Genomic DNA, 25,757 nt, shown 5'->3' on the forward strand with positions numbered 1-25,757 from the left:
CCGGCCCGGGCCGGCCCGGGCCGCCTCCGTCCCAAAACAGCGCCGGAGCGAGCGAGCGGGCGGGCCGGCGCCGGGCCAGCCACCTCCGCGTCGTACCGGCCTCCCCGCGCCCCCCGGCCCCGCGCGATGGAGATCGAGCTGCCCCCCGCCGCCCAGGTGAGAGCGCGGCCGGCGGGCGGGGGCGGCGGCCACCCGCCGCCTTCCCCACCCCCCCCCGCGGCGCCCGGCCCGGCCCGGTCGGGTGTCCGGGCGAGGGGCGGGGCGGGCGGTCACGAGGCCGGCGGAGCACGTGGCACCGCCCCCGCCCCTGCGAACGCGCTGAGTCACGGCGGGGGCGGAGCCGCGGAGGCTCCCCCTTCGCGCCCCCCTCCCCCCCTGTAGGGGTTGGGGGGGGCCGGGCCGGGCTTGGTGCGGTCTCCCCTCCCCTCCCCTCCCCTCCCCTCCCCTCCCTCCCCGCCCGCGGCGGTCGCGGAAAGGTCAGTCAGGGCCCGCAGAAGCCGCCTCTGCGGCAGCTGCCCCGCTGAGGGCAGCCTCGGGCGGGGCCGGGAGCTCGGAGGAGCCGGGGCGGGCCGAGAGGGCCGGGGCCGGCCCCTGCCCCTGAGGGAGCGGCTGGGGAGGCGCCCGCCGGCGGAGGGGCTGCCCGCGCCGGGCGCAGCCTCGCGTCGCTGCCCCCGGCGTGCCCGTGGGCCTCTCGCTCCTTTCTCGGGTGAGTTACCGCAGGTTTCCTTCTGTCGTAGCGCGGCTGCCTGTCGCGGTTGGCCCGCCGGGACCCTGTCCCCGCTAAGCCTGCGGCCCGAGCCGGGCCAGCAGGAGCCGTTGCACAATCACGCACTCCCCTGGGGCGGCTCCGGGTCTGGTGCAGCCTCTCACCACGCAGCCTGAGGAGCCCGGAGCGGGATGACCCTGGCCTCGGCCTGGGCCGCTGGTGAGGGGCTGCGACCGGGGCGCTCCCCTCGCGCCCCCCGCCTGCGGGGAGCGCCTCCCGGGGGGTCTGAGCCAGCGCGCTTCTCTGGGGCTCGGACACTGGAGGAGATGAGGTCTTGGCGGCCTCCTCCAAGGCAAGTCTTCCGGAGGCTTAGGGGTATTTGGATACATTTGCGTTTTGTGCGGCAGAGCCTCTTCGCTAAAAGCCTGGGGAAGGTCCGTACTTTTGTGTTGCAGACTGGTTGCCCGAGAGTGGGGTGAATAACAGAAAACATAGCTGAACTCCAAATTTATGTAATCGTTACGTGTTGTTCTTGGGCTTTTAAATGGGAAGTGTACCCTTATCAACTAGGTATTAAGTTTAAAGAAGTAATACTTGAAACCTCATCTGGAGCTGGTTTAATTCTTTTAATACTACGAATTTAAGACTCAAGAGTTCTGAGGCTCCTTCAGTGTATGTCAGTACAGTATATGCTACACAACAGAGCTTCTCTTAACATTGTCTGTCCATCCTTTAGGATATATAAGTGGCTACACCCTATGGGCAATGTCTCTTTAGCAGTGTTGGATATACCTTATTCTGTTCACTGAATGCTGTTGCTTTTCTGTCTTAGGCCCCTCAAAGCTCTGCCTGGCCTACCTGTTTTTCTAGCCCTGGATAGCGCAGCCATGACCTCCAACATGCCTCCTCGGTTTCTTGGAAAATACTGCAAGAAAAATCAGGCTCTTGGCCTGTGCTACGTAAACACCCCATGAATTTCATTTTGCCCATAGCATCTAGCTATGGCATTTTTGCTCTCATTTCTGAGAGAATCTTGACAGACTGATTCCTGTGTACCTGCTTTTGTACCTTCTTGCCCAATCCACTGTGACTGCTTTGCCAGGAAACCTAGCTTCTCTTACTTGTTTGCCTACTTTGTCAAACCCTTTCTATCAAGCCACCTGTTGCAGTTTTCCTATCTGAGCTCAACAGCTGCTGGTTTCTTCTCTTGCAGACCTAGCCTGAAAAGGCGCTGCATTTTTTAGATAGTAAATGATTACTGTCTTTGACATGTAGTTTTAACTGTATTTATTGAATGGAAAATTCAAATACCCTTTCCCATAAAACCTTAGCTCAAGATGAGAAAAGGGGAACACAGTCTTCATTTAGCCCCTCAGATTTTGTAAGCCAGCAGATGGGAAGGGTGTGCACTTGTGCAAATACAGTACAAGCTCTTAGTCTTTTATGTGCCTGGTAGCAATTGTCATAGCAGTAAAGGTGATTGTGAAGGGCTGGGATTGATCTAGCCCCTTAACCAGAATGTAAAATCACCGCTTTCTGCTATGTACTTCTGTGGGAGTTAGAAGTGCTATTGCCTGCAGTATTCTTGAAAAAAGTATGCCTTTGTTGTACCTCTGCCTGGAAACAGAATGCACCTCTGTATGCAGAGGGCTGTTGCCTGTTACACACTAACAACACAGATATCAAAACATCTAAGAAAAAAGAGTGCAATGGAACAAGTGTCAAGATGTTTCAAATCACAGTTGCAAAAGCATGGTATTCTCATAGTAGCTGTTCTGTTCAGTAAATCTATTTGTTACTGAAACGGTTGCTTGGAACCTTGTAAAACAGCGTAACAAGCTCATCAGTTACTAAATTTTGAGCCTCACAACAAGAAGAGAGCAAAAAGAATTCACTTTCCAACACAAAGAATGAAGCTGTGGGTTGCACTTAGGCTGAAGTGACACCAACTGTAACAAAACCAAGTAGGCAAATAAGTGAGTGCCTGTGTAAGTGTATCTGTTAGGGTTTTTCTACCTAGAGAACTACTGAAGAGTCTCCAGCTAATTAGTGTGATCTCTTCAGTCAAAAGGGCTTTAGCAAGGAATTACACATACTTTTTTTATGACATGCTGCATTAAATTGTCAAGTGAATGGGTTTATTTTTTTATTCCCTAATGGCCTATCATTTCCACATGAGGTAGATTCTGCAGGCAAAGACAAACAAGTGCACTGCTCAGGCCTGGCAAAAAGTCTTTGTATTTTGGGTTCATTGGGGTGGGTTTTGTTTTGTTTTGTTACTTGATAATGAGGTTTAATAACCCTGTTGAATAGGAATATCTGATCAAGATATCTGTAGAAATATCTGTTTATCTATCTATGTATGTAGGTAAATTTCAATATAAGAAAACATCCTCATTTCTGAATATAATGTTACCTACTAAAATTATGGACAAGTTTGGAGGAAGTAGATGAAGGAGTATCACAAGCTCTATCTTAAGTAAAAATGCATATATATTTTTTTTTACCCTCTCAGTTCTTCTGTGCTCACCTTGATACCAAGCTGCACTGATAGAGCTTTCTTTCTTTCAAAACTCACAAAAGAATATCTTTCAGTTAAGCCAGTGGTCGATGTAATGCAATGTAGTATGTTTGACTGAAATGAATGTGGACTAATAGGAGCTGACTATGTCAATCCCTTCAGGAGAACAGCTAATTAGATATTATTGTTACTGTAGTAAATATCCATCATATGAACACTGTTCTGTAGTTTGTCTTTGAAAAGTACTAAAAGTTTACTGTTCTATTGGAAGTTGATGGAAGTGCAAGAAGTTAATTGTCTTTGAAAATCTGACTTGAAGAAGTTTGTGGTTAGCACTCAAAGTTGGAGAAGAGTTTAACTTTGAAAGTTTGCTGGGAAATGTTTGAAAGAGACAAATCCAGAACAAAAAAGAACATTCAGTATAAGCAGAGGGCAGCTGGATGATCTTGTATGCTTTAAAGAACTTAAGACATTTTTATAGGACTGTGTGGGTGGCTAGGAAGGTTTGTGTACGCTTCCCACTAACGTTTGTGGGCAAGAATAAATTCTGGATCTCTGTCCCTTACTTTTTTCTTTTTCTTCAGTTGAAAAACTAGAGACGATATAATACTTATCCTGAGTAAGAATGCAGCAAGTTGTATGTAATCCTGAAGGACAAGGATACTGTTAAAAATGTGTCAGATTATTGTATCTATTGTTGCACCTGAATACCCTTTTGATTTCTTTTGGTTGTTTTTTTCCTCAAGTTCTATATCTTAAATTTGCAAAGCAGAAAAATACCTGTTTGATAGGTATTGCTACTTTTGTGATCCTGACTGAAATGAATGTAGCAATAGCATATTGAACGTACTTATTTTGTTAAAGAAATCTCAGATACCTTTGTGGAATACACTGCGCTTTGTGAGATGGTGTTGAGGAACACTAGAAGTGGCAGGAGCTAAGTGAATATTTGTTCATTTATGTTCTCAGTAAAATCAATTCATACTATTGTTTACTATGATTTTTCCTATATGGTTGTAAAATTGTGTTATATTTGGTCCTTCAACAGAACTAACAAATCCTCAAACAGCAAAAGTTGTCAGAGTTTGTAATTGAAAATTTTTGGAGTGCATTAGACTTTTAAAGGATAGTGAAAAAGAGTCAATTGCAGGCCCAGGAAAGGGTGAGTTTAAGGGAGAAGGATAAAATATAGAAAGTTCAGATGATGACAGTAAATGGTGCCAAGTGTGCCCATGCCTGTAACACCATATGTTTGCTTCATTGGAAAGAAGGAATTTGTTTGATTTTTGTATTTGGAACTTCTTTCCTTTCCCCCCTGCCCCCTTTGAAATTATGAAGGTAAGCTTTAAAATGACTAAACCGTTCACTAGAATTAGGCCAATTTGTGCAAGTGTGATGTATTTGCAATGATTGCGTTGGCTGAGGCTAGTGCAGTACAAGTCCAGGCAGTAACCTGTCGGCATGAATTAAATATTAATCCCCTGCTGCTGTGCTTGAGTTGCAGCCAGCAAAAAGTCCTCCGAAGTCTCCAGGTTAATCATCTAGTTAAAGTTTGTTTTGGCCTCCATCTCATTCCAACCCTAAGTAACCTATTATTTTAATATAGCACATTCCTAGAGAACTTGAAAGGGTTTGAAGTCTGTCCAGTTTTCTGATACAGTGTATTATACCAAAGTTGGACTTTGTGCCGCAGAATACAGCTTTAGGTGAAGGGAAAAGAATACAACGTGTTGGCCAGATTTGTTCTTTTTTGGTAATAATCTTGTTTATCTGGGTTTGGAAACAGTTCATCTGCTACATATGCAAGTCTTTTTACGTAGACCAATGAAAAGTCAGGTAGGAGAAGTTGGAAGTTATGACTTTGAATTTGTGTTATCCAGAGATGACTGATATACAGTGAACTAAAATCCTGCTCAGGATTGCTCAACAGTAATACTTTCATGGCATATTTGTTATATTAAGGTAAACAATTAAACCAACCAGTAAGAAATGAAGTCAGCAATGCTATCTGTGGTGTATAAAAACTCCTTTAAACCATGGAAGGCTTATCTGAAACAGATACCGGAAATGCATTTCAAGTAAAGATAGGCATTATGTACGTTATCTTTCTTACCCAGTAACTGCTTTCCATACAAGAAAAGCAAAGCTAGTGACAGTCACATATTAACTTCTTGCTACTGCCAATTAATTGATCGTATAGTGCTTAAGTTTTTCTAAAGTATAGGAACAGTATTAGTATTACTACTCCGTGCAGTGCAGTACTGAAGCAAGCACAGGGACAGCTCTGAGGATTTCTTTGTTTCAGTGATTTTTAGATACATATTTCTTAATTTTTCTTTACCACCTTTAAAATAAGGAAATAAAAATTACATTCCCCAGCAGACTATCTTGACTTAATATTAGTTCAGTTTTACCTTGACGTACATAGTCCAACAGTGCCTGTTTCAAATAGAAGCAAAGTCTCTCAGAACCATACATTTAAATTAAATATTAATTTGGCACCATACATTTAAATTAAATATTAATTTGGATAACCAAGCAGTAACAACATCAAGTAAGGATAAAAATGTCTAATTATTTGACTGCTTTGGAGAAGAGGATTTGTCTTCATCTTCTGAAGCATCTGTTTTCTGTCTTCAGCCATTTTGAAGTCTCGGTGAAATATTTGCTCAGTTTTCTTTACCTGACACATTTTTTAATGTTATGTGTTGATAAATGGGCTTTGTGTTTTGGCTCTTAATTTCTACTTTAATATTCACTTTAAAAGAATTAATTTAAGTGTTTTGATATGTTGATTATGGAGGTGTTGGAAAGGTAATAGCAGTTAATAAGAGTATTACTAACTCTAAGTTAAGTTAGCGTTGTTTTACCAGCAGAGCATAACTGCTGCTTGGTGGTATATTAATAATCCCTAGCACAAGTACTAATTGGCAAGGCCGTAGTAGAATGGGTGTAGCTAGCTTAGAAATAATACTTATGTGGATGCAATTTATATACTACAGATTTGGTTGAAGCTTTTCATTATGTCAGTTTAGATTTCTGATTTCGGCCCAATTAGCTGCAGTTTTTATACTGGGAAGAAGGAATAGAAAATAGTGTTTATTTTTAGCTAAGTTATTTTGAAGATGCTGTAAATGACTGTTAATGTTTCCTATCTTTATAGTTAAACTAAACCATTTCAAGAAATATGTCTTTGTTGTTGATGATATTGCAGTACTGAGGGAGTTGAGACCACCCAACCTTGTACTTGTCTTGCAGAGTCTTAAGACTTTTAGTCCAACTTCTGCAGTAGTAGTATGAGCAATGCAATTAAAAAAGAGAAGAGAAAGGAGAAGAAAGTTCCTTTAAGTTTGATGTTGCAGCAACAAGTTATGTAAGACCAGTTTGAAACCATCTCTTTCAAACCTTTTAAGGAAGTATCTTCTGTATGACTATGAAACATAAAGATATAAACTTTTCCCTCCTTGTCCCCACCTCTGTCTTGCAGTTTCAAAGTTTTATTGCTGTTTGCTGTATTGGTTTTACATGGTGTTTCTTGTAAGTATTAAAAAAATCCACTCTTGGAAACTGCTTGCAAAACAAAGTTTGCATACTTGAGAAATTGACTCAGAAGGAGCTTGGTTGATAGCCTGCCTTTAAGAAGAGATTTGTTTTATGATTAAGGGTGTGCCTATTTGCTGTGTTTAAAATTAATGCCCACTAAATATTGAAGCTGTGACTTCTGTACAGCCGAGTTATGTGCAAAGCTGCTGTGACTTTCATTTGCTTCCTGCTCAGATCATCACTGCTGCTTAGCCATAAGGAGCTACATTAGAACGATCCTGGGGGATTTTGTTGGCTTGAACCCTTGTGGTAAAATTAGTACCTCCCTACTTATTGCTATAATTCGAGTGGAGCAATTCCTGTGCTGCTTGGGCTGTTGGAATATCACCATTCAGGGTTCCCAGGCATCATGCAGTCAATGCAGGTCTGCCATGCTGAATGCTGCCTGCCCCCATGTGAGAGGGCCAGTCTTTCTGTCTGCTCTGCAGCTGGCATTTGTGTCTTGTGCTGCCTGGGCCTGGGTACTTGGTCATTTCTTCCTTCTGTCTTCAGGAACTGTTTGCTTGAGTTATGTGCTGTTCGGTAAGAAGGCTGAATTTTGTCCTAAGACAGGGTATTTCCAGTTGGATTGCTGCAGTTATGTGACCAGATAACATGTTCCACAATCAACTGGGTAATAAAAGAATGGGTAAAAGAGGGTGGCAGGGGTGGGTCGGTGGCTCTGAAGGTTGGTGTAGCTCAGCTCAGATGGGTAACAGATTTTTCAGAAGCTTCATGGCTGGAAGGAGAACACGGAGACTTTAGCAGTAGAGGTCATCTGAGACGTGCCAATGGGAGTATTCCACCCTGGCTTGTTACACTAACACTTGTCTTCACAAGTATCGCAGAAGTAGTGGCTGATACATATGCACTGGTGCAGATAATATAGTCATTAAGTGTCCTTGGAACAAGCGTACCATAGACCCTGGAGCAGTCTTCTGTGTTATTTGTCATGAGATGCACAGACATATTTTCTGTTTTATAACACTGAATTATATTTGCACTTCTTTCTACTGTAGATGGGTCTTGAACAGACCTGTGGCAGCTGAGGAATTTCTGGAAGACTGAGTAAACTTTTGAAACAAGTAGGATTTAAGATACCTAAGGATGAAAATGGAAGTACTTCAGTAACAAAAATGGTACTGTTAAAATAGTGTAATATGAAAAAACAGGACTTGTGTTTGAAACTAAGTCATAACTTCTGACAGCTGGCTATGGAAATGCACGTTATGTTTAGGTGTCTCATACCTGTGTATGCTGTAACAGAGAGAACTACAGCACAGTGACTTCTGATACTGTGCTTTCCAATTCTTCAACTGGTATAATTTTTGTGACTCAGTGGAATGTTGTAGTTCCATGGAATGTTTTCCAGCTTGATTTGTGATCCTTTTATCATCTGCCACTTCAGGAATCTAGTGTGTACCTACCACTCTCAGGAATCCTTGCTTAGCTGATAACCAGTGCGAACATCTCTAGACATCTCTCATCTCTCAAAGTTCCTTTTTGCTGGTAAAATGAAGAATGGAAGCCACTTAAATAATGAAACTGTTAATGGAGTGCTTTAAATGACTCTGAAAAACTTTGTTACTAAGGTCAGAGCCATAGAATTATTTTAAATTCAAAATGAAGCTTGGGATGAGAGTTTTTGATAAATTGTGCATGTATGCGGCAGAGATCATGAACAAAGTCTTAGAAAATGCAAGTAGTAATGAAAATTAACAGTTCATAGCTGACTGTGAGTAGTCATTTACCCTAACAAGATCTCTGTCTCTCATTGTCTAAATTAACTGTGCTATAGAGAAATTTTCGAATCTTGCAATTTTTACTGATAATTTACTATAATCTGATTTTTTTTTTCCTCAAGTATTTACTGAGGCATAAGGAAGTAAAGTGTTTTGGCCAAAGGCAGAAAACTGTTTAAGATCCAAACCTGACATTTTCTTTGCATTCTGTAATTTCTTACTTTACAAGTGATCATCTTAACCTTTTTGCTCAACAAATTGATTCTAATTACATGTGGAAAGCATTCAAATCTTCTGTAATGTCTTCTGCTAGAAAAATCAGCTGTAAATGCTCATTTTAGAAACAGTCTGCTAAATATACTGTCCTGTAATATACTTGCAAACTGGATAGCCTCCCCCTGCCCCTGCAACTTTTAATGTTTGTTAACCATATTAACGTGCCTAGAGTGTGTTTGCTGCTTATGGATGGAAGAGGTATATTGACATGTTTATTTGTGGCAAACAATCTTGTTTTGGCCGTCATAGGTGATCGTAGAGGGCGTGAGGGGACACACATCAGGAATTGGCCACTACCTTGATTTCTTAGGTATATCTGCCCTTCTAATCAGAAGGCTGAAAGAGGCATCCCCATGATAATCAGCTGTACAGGCTGTGAGCCTCCTGTGTACTCAAAGAGGACACACGTGGAAGCCCCAAGGACAGTGGTGGGCAGTGGAAGCTCTTGATTTGGGTGGAAGGACACAATTACTGATGATTGAGTTTTGGGGGTTTTGCTGCTCTTTTGAGGATATTGAGAATTACTGCTTTTATATAATTTGGTAAGAGGTATAAAAACATTTACCTACTCTGGTTCATGCCTTGAAAGATTAATTATCTCCTTTTGCTTTTAGAATTTATAAATTAAGTACTATGCAGGACTTCAAAAAGTGAGGGCTGGATTGCTCCACACAAAGCTTTAGTTTTGTACACAGTGGTCTTCAGTTCCTCAGTGGGTTTACCTTTTTAAGCAAAAGCTGTCATTGTGTACAAAAAAAATGATAAATTGGCATGCAGACACCTGACATGTTGGCCCTTCTTGAGCTTTCTTGTTTAGTTGTTTAACTTTGCAGGACATTCAAGTGGAAGAGCTTCCTGAAACCTTTGTGGGGGTTGATGGCTTTTAAAGGATTTCTTTTTTCTGAGAAATATGTTAATTACAAGTGCTTAAGAAAATGAGTAAAATCTGTCTTTGCCTGATTCTGTGGAAAAACAATTCTCATCGTGTAACTTGGTGTGGCTGGAGGAAGGGGAAAAGCTATACAAACTCCTTTCATGGAAATTAAATACCGATTTCTATGATGTTTCATGTAAATTTAGGGAGAGCATTTTTGGTCATCAGTATACAGTTGAATGGTATTGTTATTTACTGAAGCTTTTCTGTAGTATGTCACTAATAAAGGCTGTGCTCCGTGCCAAATAAACCGTTTAACCATTAATTACTTGTTTGGAAAGATAGTGTCACCACAGCAAAAATCTGCCATGCTGGGCTTCTCTTCCTTAAATTTATTATCATCCTGTACTGTCCAGTGGTGAGCAGTTGCATAGAAATGTAATTTGGGCCTTTTTTCTGGGTTTTTTTTTCTTACCCCTTGTAGAAACTAAATAACCTTTCCAAGCCTATTTGAAGTTGAACACACACACACACACAAAAATCAACCCTGCTTATTTATTCAAAACTGTGCACTGACACTGAATTCACAGCATTATCTATATAAATTATATGTGTGAAAAGTGCACATTAATTGCAAGACTCTGATCCACAAAGTTATTTAACACTTGTGCCCCACAGACTGCAGTGGAAGGTAGGCACCTGCATGCTCTGCCAGATGTGGGCTGACTTATGCAGAACACGTCACAGCTGACCACTTCTGGAGCAAGCTTTATTCATTCCCTGCAATGTAACCATATTCTTAAGCTTTTAGTCTTAAGATAGTACTTCTAGGCTGATGAGGTGTTTGTGTGGCATGTTCTCTGAGGTTGAAAGCATCCTTACTCTTTCTTTGTCTGCTCAGCTTGGAAGCGTGGAAGAATTTCCTTGATGCAGCCTTATGGAGTGGATGTCTCTGTTACTGAAGGAGGGCTGGTGAATGTGTGCTGGTAGTACATTTAGTGAACCTCATTGCTTTCTAACCCACACAGGTATTTCTGTTGTTTGCAATCGTAGTTTGGCCCACGAACAACAACAACAAAGTTGCTTGTGGGATCAGTGAAGTGAAACTTGGTGAGACCTGCTTCTTGCAATACTAGAGCATGCTGTTTCCACATCCAGGCTGTAGTGCAGCTGTAATGACCTGTCTGGTGCCTGCCCCCATAAATTGCCCAGCCATCAGCAAAATGGGGGCTTTACAGGAAGATCCCAGTGCAGTGGAAATGTGTAGTACAAGAAACATTCTAAATAATTGCAGAGAATATTTTGACTCACAAACACACACACTGTTTTCATGTTTGGTTTGAAACACACTTTTCCAAAAAGTGTGCAATCTTGATGAAATCAAAATAGTGGCTAATAGGTTATAACCCAAGGTTAATACAACCTAATAAATACGTTATTTGTGGTTTTGTTAGGTTCTTTTCTCTGTTTCTATGTTGATCTTTTCCTTCCTTCCTGATTTGTTTTATTGGACGTAAGAGGGTGCTATAATTTGACTGGATCGTGTTTCCCAGATGACTGAACCATTATTATAAACAAATCCTCTTGTAGATAAACTAATGAGTAGCCTGTGGCAATGTCCGCACACAGGAACATGCCTGACTGGGTACAGCAGGATAGCTTGAAGAGAATCATTTAACAGGTAATTGTTTTCCAACTACTGTGGGTTCAATGTATAAAATGAATTGGGACACAAAGGCTTTTGTGTTCCTATGGTTAAAAGATCAGCAGTATTTTGAGATGCTGCATATTTGTTATATTATTTGTTTACATGTAGGGTAAGGATTTTTTTGTTGTTTAAGTGACAATTCAATAAATGCCAGGTTTTTTAGGATGCAGTTTTGACTTGGAAGGAAAACAAACCCAAAAACAAATAAAGCTATTAACATCAGCTTTTTCTGAAATGAAGTAGACTTCTGTCTGGGATGGCTGCTATTGAATACCTTTCAAAATGGAGTTACGTGGTACAGTATGTGGTGATTAGACAACAGCTAGAAAGTCAGCCACAACAGAATCACTCAGTTTACTTACTGGGGCAACACAGCAGAGTTTTGTTGATGCATCAAGCATATAAAAACAAATAGACAGCCTAACCCACTCTTTTATAAAACAATCCCACATTTTTGCCAGCCTCCCAATTTCATTATACAACTTGTATAATAGATTGTAACTTGAATACATATTAACTTTGTGTGCTTATTGACTTAATGATTTTGTAATGCAGCTGATGCAAGATAGGGTAAAGAAGTAGGAAGTAAATGGCTTTGTTAAGCTGAAAGAGGGATTCAGAATGTGAGTAGAAGGAACCACAAGGCTTTTATACCAGCCAAATACACTGTGGAAAAGTGACATTTAGATTAACATGATAATAATTAAGACCTAAAAGGGAAAAGGGAGGGATGGAACCCATCTAAATGAAACAGGAAAGCTCTGAAGACATGTAAGATTTGTTGCTTTAGATACCGATGTTCCAGAAAGCAGTCTGGGGTGTCAAGAGATTTAGGACTAAGTTTGAAGAAGTGGGATGACACCCATGACCCTTTTTGGCTTTTGCTTAAGCAGCCAGGGTAGCACTTGTAAATATGGGCATAGTTAAATTTATTCACGAGAAGTTCATCGTCATTAGCTCACAACATTAGTCCTCACTCTGCCTCTTCCTTTAGGCTGAGGCAGAAATAGGGGAATTTGGAGCAGATACAATGCATGACAGATTTGGCCATGAACACTAGAGAATAACTTCTGAAAAATCAGATATTGTACAAAAAATAAGCACCAATGTCAGGTTTAAGACTTTGCTTTCTGTAAGCCATGCAAATGAGATGGGTTTCGGCTCTTTTTTTTCCCCTGATTTTTTTTTTTCCTAAGATGTTGAGGCAGGATCAGTCTTGGGACCATTCAGCCCCTGGAAACCACATACTCTATATTAAACTCTATTATTTTAAAGCTACCTTCTAAAATACATATTGATTAACCAATTTAGAAAAACACAGCTACTTCGGGAGTGACTGAGATAGAGCACAAAACAATCTTCTGCAAAAAGATCTGCAGCCCTGAGCAAAAATCCCCTGATCTGTTGTACCAGAAACGGTCACCTCAAGGCACATTGAATGTGGTGGGAAAAGGAGATATATATATGTATGTATGTATTTCTGACCCCAGAGATTAATGAGCCAGAGAGGAGAATGTCACTCCTGCTGCTGTGCCCCAGGCTGGAAGGGAGTGAGTGCTGTGAGGCTCTCGCACATGTTCAGTGTTTTAAGGAGTGGCAGGGAGGTGAGGATTGATTGATTTTGCAGAAAAAGAGAAAACTGTTGTCAAATTGAAGAAGTAAACTGCTCTTTATGTCCCTCCTTTTCCTTTTCTTTGCTGTCTTTCTGATAAGGGTATTTTTCTTTACCTGCTGTGGTCTTACTCTGCTGTTAGCATTAGGATTTTGCAGCTTTTGGAATTGAAGTTAATACATTCATGACCATAAACAGCCTACAACAGATATTCTTCACTGCAGTTACAGTCTTTCTCATTTTACATTCTTCAGGCTTAAAGAAACCTATCTTTTCACTACTACTGGAGAATATATGAGGTATATGTTCCCCCTAGCAGTTTCGAAAGCTTGCTTGCCATAGGGTTATCGTATGGGAAAACCATCATGTTAAGAGTTGTACAGATCTTAGTCGTAGCCTTTGTTGATACCATTCCTGGAAGATGACACTTCAGGTGAAATACATAAATCATCCACCTCTCAGAGGAGTTATTTCTGGAGTGAGGGTTGGGAGAGTGGGTGGATAGTGTCCAGAATTGCACTTGTAGGGGAAGATTGTCCTTCCAGCCGGCCAGAGCGTCTCCCCGTCTTTGTCAAAATAATGCCCAGACAAGGCTTGTAGTGAAACTTTAAGAATGCTGGACAATCCAGCCAAGGGGTTTTTCAACTAATCTAATTTATAAGAGTAGATCCTGACAATCTGGCATTTATTAGGAGAGCCTGCTGGAATACAGTGGGACGTACAGTCTGAAATATGAGATATATGTTAGGAGAAAACAGAGGCTAAACATTTCTAACTAATGAAATATCAAAACTACTCTGTTCCTGGCCTGGCAAAGCATTCTAGAGGTTTCTTTCCTCAGTAAGAAAATTAAATTTGCGTACAAACACTTACATTTCAGGGACTGAGCTTATCTCGTATGTCTCTGTTGGGGCAGAAGAATGTCCCAAGACACATGGTCAGCATTTTTCAACAGGCTTATTTATATAGACATGGAGTAGAAATTCTCTTACAAAGTCAGTTCTTTAAAGCTATGGCTTCCCAACCTTTTTAGAGTCCATTTTCAGGTAAGCTAGCCTGCCAGGTCTTAAAGAGAGTTTGGTGACCAAGATATCAGGCATCCAAAGACTCTTTAGGGCCAGGAAGAGCAAATAGGCATCAAGAAGCAGGCTGTTTAGTGTCAGTCCAGTCACACCAGTAGTAAGTGGTGCAGGTAGGAAAGATAGAAAAAAAGACACCCCCTCACACCCACCCAAGCACCCTGTTTCCTCCTAGATTGCCTGGAGGGTCTTAGTGAAGAATGTGGGACAGCAGGCAGCTCCACAGGGCAGACAGCAGTTTGACCTTGTGCATTCACAAATCACAAGTTGCTGTCACGTGGCTTTGTTTGACAGTTGTCTGTTCTGTCACATTTCCAAATCCTAAATCCAGACATCTAAAATTGCTATTGTACCCTGCTGCCCTCCAGCATAAATAGCTTCTGCCATTCCCTTTTCCCCATTCTTCTCATAAGGGCTGCTGCTCTTTTAAATTTTTCATGCCCTCACTGTCCCTTCCACATTCTTGAGTTAACTTTTGTTCTTCAATATCCAGTTGTAAGGGATTGAAAATTACGAGTCAGCTTTCAGAACTCAATTGTTTTTAAAAGGTTATGGTGTTGGGCTAACTTTATCTGCTTTCTGTGCTTTCTCTGAAGCATGAGGCTTCTGTGTCCAGGATTCTTTTCTGTAATTATGAGTTGTAATTGAGTAAGTAACTTACCTTGAAAAAGATTTAGAAAAGAAACCACTAGTTGTGGTGATGTCAGAGATCATCTAAACCATCAAATGATTTATAAATCATTCTTAAAACCTACCTGAACAAAACCAGTTCCTCCTGAGGATAAAGAAGGCAAGACATTCAGCTGTTGCTTCCACAGCCTGTGCTTTTCTTAAGTGGTAAGATGCTTCCACCTCCTCCTCTTGCACTTGCTTCATTACTTGATCCCCTCCCTTTCATTCTTGCCTTGGAGTATGTCAGGTCCATGATCCTCACTTCCCACATTTTTTTGAATAAAGCAAAAATGTAAGGTGCTTTTTGTTCATTCCTTTAACTTTCTGGAAAACAAATAGGAATTGGGAGATCCTTTGGCATCTTTCTGTGCATAAGCTATAGGAGTGTTTTCCTGCTTCTTGTGGGGTCCTGGTCTGAGCTCACTGCTGGATGCAATGGCCATTGATTGCTGTTGCTCTGTCATTTATTTATGCTGGTATGTGAAATCTCTCTTCTTGGAGTTAGGTGCTAATGGAACATAGGAAAGAAAAACAAATCCTTGTCTGGTGAGAGATTCTGCTAGTGTTATCCCAATTTATGTTGCAAAATGCCTGACTTTAAGAATTAAATGCGCAAAACTCACGATGTGTTCTGTATTAAGGGGATAGCTAATAATGGGTTGAAAGCCCTGTCTGAGATAGCACATTGTTTCTCTGCTGACACTTGGGCCACTGGGTGTTTCCACTTTACCAATGCTGCGTGTAAATGGCTTATATTCCAAACAATACCAAAACCAGTCAGATAAACCAAACAGGGATGAAATGAAAGATTAGCATTTTGTTTAAAGCACAAGAGTCAGTCTATGAAAATAACATGAAAACAGGGTCTCGTTCCTTTGTTTACCCTACTGCAAATATGTTTGTTTAGGAGCAATAAGAGTTAATTGTCAAACTTTACAATGTAGTCAGAGATTTTCTCATAAAATGTATAACAGACTCTGCCCAGATGGCAAATGCTGATATGTAAATCTAAAACATGAAAATTTCCATTGGGGGCCAGATGGTGGCTTAATGTGAATTGTTTAACATTTATGTTTATCTTATTAAAAGTGCCTTTATATGTCCAAACTAAGCTATCAATGTGGTTGGAAGAGCATATCACTAAATGAACAAAAATGTCAAATCATGAGTACAAGGCACCTCCTGCTTACATGGATCATGGGAAAGCAAAGCATGTCCTCTGTTGAAAGAAGTTCTTTCTCTGTTTACAAAATTGTGAAGAAAATATTATAAACAAAATCAAATCACTGTTTGTCTGCTTGGGAAAAATATTAAAACCACATTACTTTCCCAGAAGTTAGAAATGTTGGACAGTGGTAATACACACATTAAATACCATAATGTATTTCCCCTCAAAATAGGCGTTGGCGTTCAGTGGGAAAGAGCTGATCTCTAGACGGGGGATGGCAGCTGCAATCCCTCCGGGGCGCAGGTCCTTCCTACTGCAGGGGAGGCCTGGCTTTTCCTGCGCCGCCTCTTGGCTCTGCCAAAACCATCGTTTCCTCTGATGCAATTCAAGAAATTGCACAACGGAGGAAAGAACAAACAGGCGCTTGTGGACTCCGTCACATGAGGGACCGCTGGCGCCTTTACAGTAAATGCATCTGATATTAAGGGAAGTGGTTAGCGTGGCTCCAAAGGGCAGCAGCCAGCCCTGGATCAGATGAATCTTTCACAGGACTCTCAGCGCGTGTGCTCCAGTCCGGATGCGAATCTGTGCTTGCTCGTCCCTCCAAATGAATCTTTCGGAGACCAGCATATCATGTTGAGGCATCTAAATGTCAGAGGGTAGCTGTTGCACAGGCAAGAAGTAAAATACCTTTTAATAGCTTTAATTAAACACTCCTGGCATCAAATACACAGTTATTATTCTGATGCTTTCACAGTGGAAAGGGAAGAATGCTTCAGTGATAAACCTAAAATAGAGTGCCTGCCTGTGTCTGTGGATGATAGTGTTCAACAAGGCAGAGAAATAATTTAAAGAGGAAGGCTATGGGGAGGAGCAAAATTGCAAAATATTTGCTTTAGACTGCAATTTCTAAATTTTTTTTTTTTTTTTAGTTCTTTGCCATCACCTCATGCTGAGGTCTATGATTCACTCCTTAGTGAATCACTGGTCAATGTTGACTCCATTAACTTTGACCTGAGGCTTTGGACTAATGCCCAGAATTTTTTTTTTTTCTTGAAAAGGGCAGTACTACTAAAAGCATTGGCTGAAATTATAGATAAGTGTTAAATGGCTGGTTAAAATTTAAATCAGTGTGCTGTTTGATGATATTACATATTAGCATATTGAACAGAAGAACACTTCCTCCATGCAGCCCATTCATGTGAAGAGTAATTACTTGAATTGTCATTTGAAGTTAAGGCTAATATTGCTCTATTTATATAGAACTTTTCAAATTGGAAGTGGGAGGGCTCTTTTCCAATTATATGGTGATAATTAAAAAAACCCCACCTTTTTGGTTTTAAATGCCACAAACACAACAGCTAAACAAAATAAAAAAAAAAGGTGCTCCTGACAAGCATCTCTCTCCAGGGTAGAGCACAGTACTGTTTAGCAAAGCTCAGCCCTCTGCCAGAGATAAGATACTGGGCTAAATATGGGCCCTTGAAAAATGGTGATGGGAGCCAATCAAAGCTGTCATATTTCTCAAAACAACAGCCCAAGATCCTGAAAACTGTGCAAGCATATTCATTAAAAAAATAATCCTGCTTGCTGAATCAATTGCTGCATGCACACACAGGTGGTGGTGTACAGCCACAGCCTTTTTTTGGGGGCCAGCTGGCATCTTGGAGGTCTCTAGTATCACAAATGAAGCAGCACCCAAAGCTAGTTATTTTGATAACAAATATAGCCAGTAGTATGGCTGAAAGATTTAATAACTGTGCCTTAAGTTTTTGCACTAAGGCTACGTGGGTATTCTTCTTAAGGAAAAAGTTACGCCTTCTGTACCTCTCTTTTTGATCACTTTTGGTTTTCATTATTTAAACTGAAACTGAGCACCAGTTCTGCTATTTTTGTGCTGTAGTCTGTTGCAACTCAAGGAGGAAAACAGCTCTGTTTAATTCGCAGCCTCGTGCATTATACACACACACAAAAAATCTTTTCAGTCACATTTTTAATGGTGCCTTGTAAATGAATAATTCAGAAGTGAGCCCTAAAATCCAGATCCTGCAGTTTTATCCAGAACATATTGCAAATGCTCTGAGACTAGGAAACAGTTTTGAATCTGCTGCAGAAGGAGACAGTGAGCAGCTGGTAAACTACTGGCCCTTAATGAAGCTATACCATATTGCAGTATCTCCAATTACTGCAGAACTTAATTAGTTCATTTTACCCTGCCAATCTGGAGAGACCAAACGTTGTCTTGGGCAGACACTGTAATTATTTTAGCTTCTTCATTGCTGGCCATTAAAGCTGAGTTTGGTCTCTCCCAGCAAGGTATATTAAATATGTCTTAGATTTAGGAATGCCTGGCCTGCATTGTGTTACACGCAGATATTTTATGTAACTGCCCGATTTTAGAGAAAAGTAATTTTTTTAGTAACGGGTAGAAGTAGTTCATGCCATGTGTAAATATGAGTGCTAATGGTATAGAATTTTTAACAAAGAAATGAGAATACTGAATTGGTTTATTCAAATGTGGTCTGGCCCTAAAGCTTTTTGCCATAACTGTTGTACGGAAGTGATTGTTCTGAATGGCAACATGACTTGGTGTTCAGGTTACTTTGCTTCTCTATTTGAAAATAGTCTTTAGAGATAAGGGAATGTTTCAATTTGATATGATGGCAAAATAAATGTATCTTGGTTGTAGAACTGCTAACTGAATCGGTAAAGTTCTGTTTAAATGAAACATAGTGTTTGGTAAGTTATTTGTAGTGTGCTAGCCTGATGAAAATGCCCAACACTGAATATTATTTTTGTGAGCTGCTGCTAAAGGGTAATTTTAAGAATAATAAAACATGCCATAAAATCAAGACTCCCAGGCACCAGCTAGAAATTGTTGACATGTGCCCATCTGACAAATGTGGCTACTAAGTATTAAAATACTGTATCAGCTGACATCCAAACTGATGATTTTTGAGTGTTAGGTTTTCTTCTCTGGAGAAAATATTCAAAAATTCAGCCCTTAAAAATATTGACTATTTGAAAAGTAAAATCCACTAAGCCCTTTTCCCCCCAAAAAACCCACCTTATGCAATAGATTAAAATAAACTGTAGCCAAATCAAGTAATATTAACTGGTTGGTTTTCCCTAAATAGCGGAGTTTAATTTGTCTTCTGGAACACTACAGGTGCAAGGGGTAGCTGATTTCCAAGAAATTTAGGTCATTGTTAGCTGTCTGATAATGATTGACTCTGTGATGAGCCAGAGGCCAAGTGATTAACAATATTTGGAATCTATTGACCTCTAGTTTATACTCAGCTGCTCCAAACCAACTGCGTTTAGAACATCAACTTGGACTAAGCTTTAAATTACAATTTTTTAGTAATAGTCTTAATAACTGTGTTTAGTACTACAGTGTTCTTATGTCACTTGGTGACTTTGAAACCAGGTTATTCTCCCACTCTGAAGCCCTGTTCTGCTGATCTTTAAGATTAATACTTAATTCCAGGATGGAACATAAATACTTTAAAATACATTTTGCAATATGGCTATTATAGTTACTTCAGACAGCCTCCGTCATGTTTTTAGTCAGCTTTTACAGTTTTATAAGATCATCTGAAAAAAGTTACTTTTCAATTTCTGTTCTTTTCTGCTAAAAATTACTTTCTTAATGTGACGTAATTCATTCCATAGCTTCATGTTTTCTATGAGCTAACTTGGGAAAGAAGAATATATTTATCCTCTGGCCTAGGTCATGTATTACCTTATCAATTGTAATGCATTGCTTAGTTTCCATGACCCTGTGTGCGGGCCACAGCAACCAAACCATCAGCTCACACACTTCAGAAAGGTCGTATAGAGCTGTATTTTATTTAGATAATTTTGTAGGATTAAGAGAATAAGCCTCAGTTACATGAGTCTACCTATTTAATACAGAAATTAAAAGCTTTGCTATTGTTCTAAAGCAGTTTTGCTGGGGAGGACGCTTGCTTATAAAAAGCATTTCTATTACAGGACATGAACTTGATTGACATCCTTTGGAGGCAAGATATAGACCTTGGGGCAAGGCGTGAAGTTTTTGATTTTAGTCAAAGGCAGAAGGAGTATGAACTCGAGAAACAGAAGAAACTTGAAAAGGAAAGACAAGAGCAGCTCCAAAAAGAGCAGGAGAAAGCCTTGCTGGCTCAGCTGGAGTTAGACGAAGAGACAGGTGAATTTGTTCCTGTTCAGCCGGCTCAGCGCATTCAATCAGAAAATACTGATCCAGCAATTGTTTTTTCACAGGTAAACTCTAATATGTGTTTGTGAGTTTAAACCTTTTTCCATTCACGGGAAGATATCATGTTAGTGGTTACCTAAATGAATTTGCATTTGTTGCTGTAATGGAAGATTCTTCAGTTATTCGAAGATGCAGTAACACTTTTTCACAACTTTCCTATTTAGACCACACAGACTTCAAAACCAGAAGCAGAGGCTTTGTCCTTTGATGACTGCATGCAGCTTTTGGCAGAAGCATTCCCATTTATAGACGACAATGAGGTAAAAATACTCAATACAGCAGTTTCACAGGTGGTCTTCTAGGGGATCAGTTTCATGTCTTCTCTTACTAAGATTTGTCTTCAGCAAAATATTAATTTGTGATATGATTTGAGTTTTGTCCTCAAGCTGACTCCAACTGGAATAAAGCAGTATAGTAGGCTTGAACTAGGGCTGTGTCCAGAGGCAGTGGGGTGGTACTCTTGGGTTCCTTCTGCTTACTGAATTCTACAGCCAGGATTCAGTGTATAATGCCAGCTGATGGCAACCATTCCAGTTACTGCAAATAACAGTAGCGGACTTCGTCAGTTTGTTGCAGTGAGCTTAGTGCAGCTCTCTGGAGTTAGTGCATTTGAGTTGCTTTATTTCTATGTGCTGACCCAGACTATTTGATGTGTAAGGATAAGGTCTTCACCAGCCAGTTTCTAGATATTTTTTTTTCTATTTCTTTCCTTAATATGAAGACACCTTTCATGGGAATAATTTTATATTATCCCTTTGTTTACAAAAAATGCTTTACTTAAGACGTACCTGTCTGTTTATTCTGCAGAAATGGTAGAACACCAAAAACCAGATTTTTGCTTTGGAAATTTTTTTTTTGAGTGGGTTTTTGTGTGTGTGTGTGTGTGTGTGTGTGTGTGTGTGTGTGTGGTTTTGTTGTTGTTTTGTTTGTTTGGTTTTTTTAATGTGGTGGGGGTTTTGTTTTGTTTTGTTTTAAACACTCCAGGCTTCTTCAGCTGCATTTCAGTCACTGGTTCCTGCTCAGATCGATAGCCACCCAGTCTTCATTTCCTCTGATGAAACTCAGCCACCTGAATCACCTGTTCTAGTTCCACTTACTGATGCAGAGAATATGCAGAACATAGAGCAAGTTTGGGAAGAATTATTGTCCCTTCCAGAGTTACAGGTAAAGGTTTAGTATGATAAGCACCTGAAAAAAATAGCATAATATTTTGGAAGAGTATGGTATTTCAGAGAATGCAGTACAATAGGATCTTAACAGATGGTGATTATGACTATTGTGTTGGATTCTACACCTGTAGGATTTCTATAACTTAACATAAGATTTAATTTTTTAAAAATGATATATTGAAAAACACGTAGGACGAAGGAAATTAGTTGTTTATCAGAAGGCCTTAATAAAACACAATCTGTCTTCCCAATCAGAACTTCCCCACGTTTAGCAAATCATTGTTTGCCTCTGTATGCAGCTTGTTACACCATGATCATGGCCGAAATTTCAGCTGCTTGAAAATGGACACTTCTAAATTATGGATCTACAACAGGAACTGTTTCCACAAGCATTATTGTAAATGTTTTGGGTTTTTTTTGCAGTGTCTGATTGTGTGAATCATTTATGGTTACTTTTGCATTCAACTTTTATCGAAGGAAAAGGTTTTGTAAAGATGATAATAGAACGTATATTTAGGTACGTAGAAGAGTCAGGTATAGTTATATAACTACTGTTTAGATATGTTCAGTAAGAACTAATTATGTGATGTACATGAACTGAATATTTCAAAGGAACAAAAAAATAACTTTGGTATATTTCTAAATAGTGCATTACAGAGGACATCTAGGGTTTTTTTTCTCCTATCCTTATGTTTCTATTTATATTTTTTCCTTAGAGTTGACTAGAAAGTTGAGTAAATTTATTTTCAAATATTTTGCTGTAGAATATCATCATGCTTCAGCATGATGCTGCTCTACTTCATGCTGTTAACACAAGAGATAAATGCTCGGTGGAAAGCCTGTAAATCCAAATCATATTTAAAAAAAAAAAAGTTTGCAGGAACTTGTTTTTTTCCTGCCACTCTACATTTTCCCTTTGTCTTTTTATATTTTTCAAAATTTTCCTAGTTTCACAATCTTTACTGCTGTGGTAGGCTTAAAAACCCCACATAAGTAACAAGGGCAATGGACTGTGAAGAGGCAGCAGTGATACTGAAAATACATTAAGAAACCAAACCAGAATTATCTGTTGCAGTAATTCTGAATAGTAATTGAATAATCTTCTGAAAGAAGTGAGATAATTAAATTGAGGGCATTGCCTTTTGCGAATATGTTTGAAGAAAAAAAAAAAGAGCTCACATTCAAAACCTTAGCTTAAGCCTTGAACCATCTCTGGTTAAATAATCAGTGTGTGGTCCCTTCTTAAGAGGAACAGAATCATTTTGGTAATTGCCTAATTCTTTGGGGACAGCAGGCACACTTATTTCAGCTTCAGTTAAGAAACTGCCACCCTGTTGGAAAGAACATTGGTCTTGTAGCCAATGAAAGCCCATCAATGTAATAGTCTTCAATGCTCACAGTGGTGTTAGCCAGCTTAACTAAAAGTATGTGGGGTGAGTTAATGTTTGCAAGGCTTCATGTTGGTACTCTTTTCACTTCACCGAGAATTACATTTCTCAGCATTGAACAGCTGCTTCATTCAGTAAATCCTAAAAGAATCTTGGTTTTTGAGGAAAAGAAATCTATCACGTAACATGAAATTAAGAGTGCTAAAAAGTAAATGTTTGCTAGTAATGCTCATTAAGTCTCATTCAGTAATTTTACATTTACTGTACTCATGCCATTCCTAGCAGTGGCACTTGTGAGAAGTTCAGACATGTCAGCTCCAGGATCTCCACTAGCAGTTTACCAGAACAGGAGGGGTCTGTGCAGCTTCCATATAGCATTGGAATGGGTCTCTTCAGCATCTTGCTACGAGTTTGAGAGGCTCTGCTCTCTTAATATCAATAGCTTTGTCCGGAACAAGTTGCTTCATGCTCTTGCTTAGGTATCTAGTCTTCTTCCTAGATTGCCTCTCTGTAGTAAAAGTGTGTTGTAGTCATCTAAGGTACAGCAACGTTGTAATACCCATTTTATGTGCATGTTGATTGCTAAAATATTTAATGTTTGTGGGTTATAGAAAAAGGTTTTATCAATTGGAAATGTGTTGCTCAACTTCTCTCTTGCATTTCCCATGTAGTGTCTTAACATTGAAAATGATAACCTGGCTGAGGTAAGCACAATCACAAGCCCTGAAACCAAGCCAACAGAGATGCACAACAGCTATAATTACTACAGCTCATTACCCATTATGAGAAAAGATGTTAACTGCGGCCCAGATTTCCTGGATGGTATTGAGGGCCCCTTTTCCAGCATTTTGCCACCAGAAGACACCAGCCAGCTGAGTGTGAACTCTTTAAACGACACATCCCCTTCAAACTCTGATTTTTGTGAGGATTTCTACACCACCTTTATTGATACAAAGGTGAACAGTGACACAGCAACGACGAACACTATCAGTCAATCACTCACGGAAATTCTGAGTGAACCTATTGATCTTTCTGATTTCTCACTGTGTAAAGCTTTTAATGGCAACCACTCAGGAACTGTACCAGAATGCAATGATTCTGACTCTGGTATTTCATTGAATGCAAGTTCTAGTGTAGCATCGCCTGAACACTCTGTTGAATCATCTGCCTATGGGGATAAGACTTTTGGTTGTAGCGATTCTGAAATGGAAGACGTGGATAGTGCTTCTGGAAGTGTGCCGCAGAGCAATGCTAGCATGTACTCTTTGCAGTTCCAGGATCAAGTGTTCTCCTCTGTGGGGCCAAGCACTCAAACTCCTAGTTTGCAGTGTACAAATACACCAAAGAAGGAGCCCCCTGCCAGTCCAGGCCACCCCAAAGCTCCGTTCACAAAAGATAAACCTTCAAGCCGCCTTGAAGCTCATCTCACAAGAGATGAGCAAAGAGCAAAAGCTCTGCAAATCCCTTTTCCTGTTGAAAAAATCATCAATCTCCCTGTTGATGACTTCAATGAAATGATGTCTAAGGAGCAGTTCAATGAAGCCCAGCTTGCGCTTATTCGAGATATACGCAGGCGAGGCAAGAACAAAGTGGCTGCTCAAAATTGCCGTAAAAGAAAACTGGAAAATATAGTGGAACTGGAGCAAGACTTGAGTAACCTAAAAGATGAGAAAGAAAAATTGCTTAAGGAAAAAGGAGAGCATGACAAAAGCCTTCGTCAAATGAAAAAGCAGCTAACCACCTTATACCTTGAGGTCTTCAGCATGCTACGTGATGAAGATGGAAAGTCTTACTCTCCTAGTGAATATTCACTGCAGCAAACTAGAGATGGCAATGTCTTCCTTGTTCCTAAAAGCAAGAAGTCAGAGACTAAACTTTGAAGGGCAGCACAGCTGGCTACTGTTCTTCGAGTGACTATTTTTGTATCATTATCCTGATAGTTTTTACTGTGAGGTGGAATGCAGAATTAGGTAATATTTTTCAAGTAATTCTATGCAATGATAATTTTTAAGTTAATAATTAGTTTATGGAAGATGCAAGTTTAAAACTAATAGTGTAATGCAGATGGATGTATGCAAAATTTGTAATCTCACTTTTATAACAGACATTTCCTTCTTATAGCACCACTTTGGCTAGTTTCCATATACATGTAAATATTAAAAGATACCATATTTATATACTGTTCCTATCTCTTGTTATATTCATAGATTTATTTGAGAAAGAGAGATATATATAAATGATTTTAGCCTTCTAAATATAATTTCTTGCAAGACAAACAGTGTGGCTTCTGATACTTTTTTATAAATATGCAATAGTGTTTGTTTCCCATTTTTCTTACACATTTCTACTTGCTTTATATTTAATACATTATTTTAATTTGGTATAAAAGTTGATACTTAAGTGTTTGATTTTGATTTATCAGTTCATTAGCCTTTTTTTCTAACTCTACTTCATACACATCTATTTCCCTAAAGAAGGAAAATGCTCACTAGTTTTCCAAGGCTAAGTCTTCATGTAACAAATATGCTTAAGAACTAGAGATGTATCATGCAGCATTACTAATGTTTCATTCAGCATAATTTTAACTGCCATTTGGAATGATTGTGTAACATGAAGTTAAGTTTCAAGTCTATGCTAAGTTTACATAATTTTTGTTTTGCTCTTTGAACACTACTTAAATTTGTGATCTTTCCTCCAAAGGCATTTAAAATTTATTAAGACATTGTCAGCATTATGCATTTTTCCAACTAAAAATTCTGTACATTTTTGAGCAATTGTTCTAGAAATACACTATGTGTCTGACTCCAATCAGCGAACATCGTTTGTCACTGCTGTTACATTGGAGCTTATGGAAAAAGGTGTACTAACTGCCAATCAGCTGTACTGTTTGGAACCTGTGCTCAATTAATTGAAAAGCATTGTGGAGTTTAAATTATGATTTATGAGAGAATAAAAATTGGGCAAATAAATAGCATTGTTTTGTTTACTCTTCAAATGGA

At 39.7% G+C, this 25,757-nt stretch overlaps 1 protein-coding gene across 2 annotated transcripts; it reads left to right on the forward strand.

The window, feature by feature from the left end:
* On the forward strand, positions 1–25,757 carry NFE2L2 (NFE2 like bZIP transcription factor 2). 2 transcript variants are annotated; one of them, XM_075028366.1, is made up of 5 exons: positions 1–156; positions 19,937–20,206; positions 20,366–20,461; positions 21,186–21,365; positions 23,430–25,757. In XM_075028366.1, the coding sequence occupies exons 1-5, from the start codon at positions 127–129 to the stop codon at positions 24,636–24,638; spliced, it is 1,785 nt and encodes a 594-aa protein (XP_074884467.1). In that variant the 5' UTR covers positions 1–126; the 3' UTR covers positions 24,639–25,757. The 2 variants fall into 2 exon arrangements, with proteins under 2 accessions (XP_074884467.1, XP_074884468.1); XM_075028367.1 differs by lacking the exon at positions 1–156 and adding an exon at positions 551–706.

Source organism: Buteo buteo, chromosome 5, assembly GCF_964188355.1.
Source record: "Buteo buteo chromosome 5, bButBut1.hap1.1, whole genome shotgun sequence".
Lineage (NCBI taxonomy): Eukaryota > Metazoa > Chordata > Aves > Accipitriformes > Accipitridae > Buteo > Buteo buteo.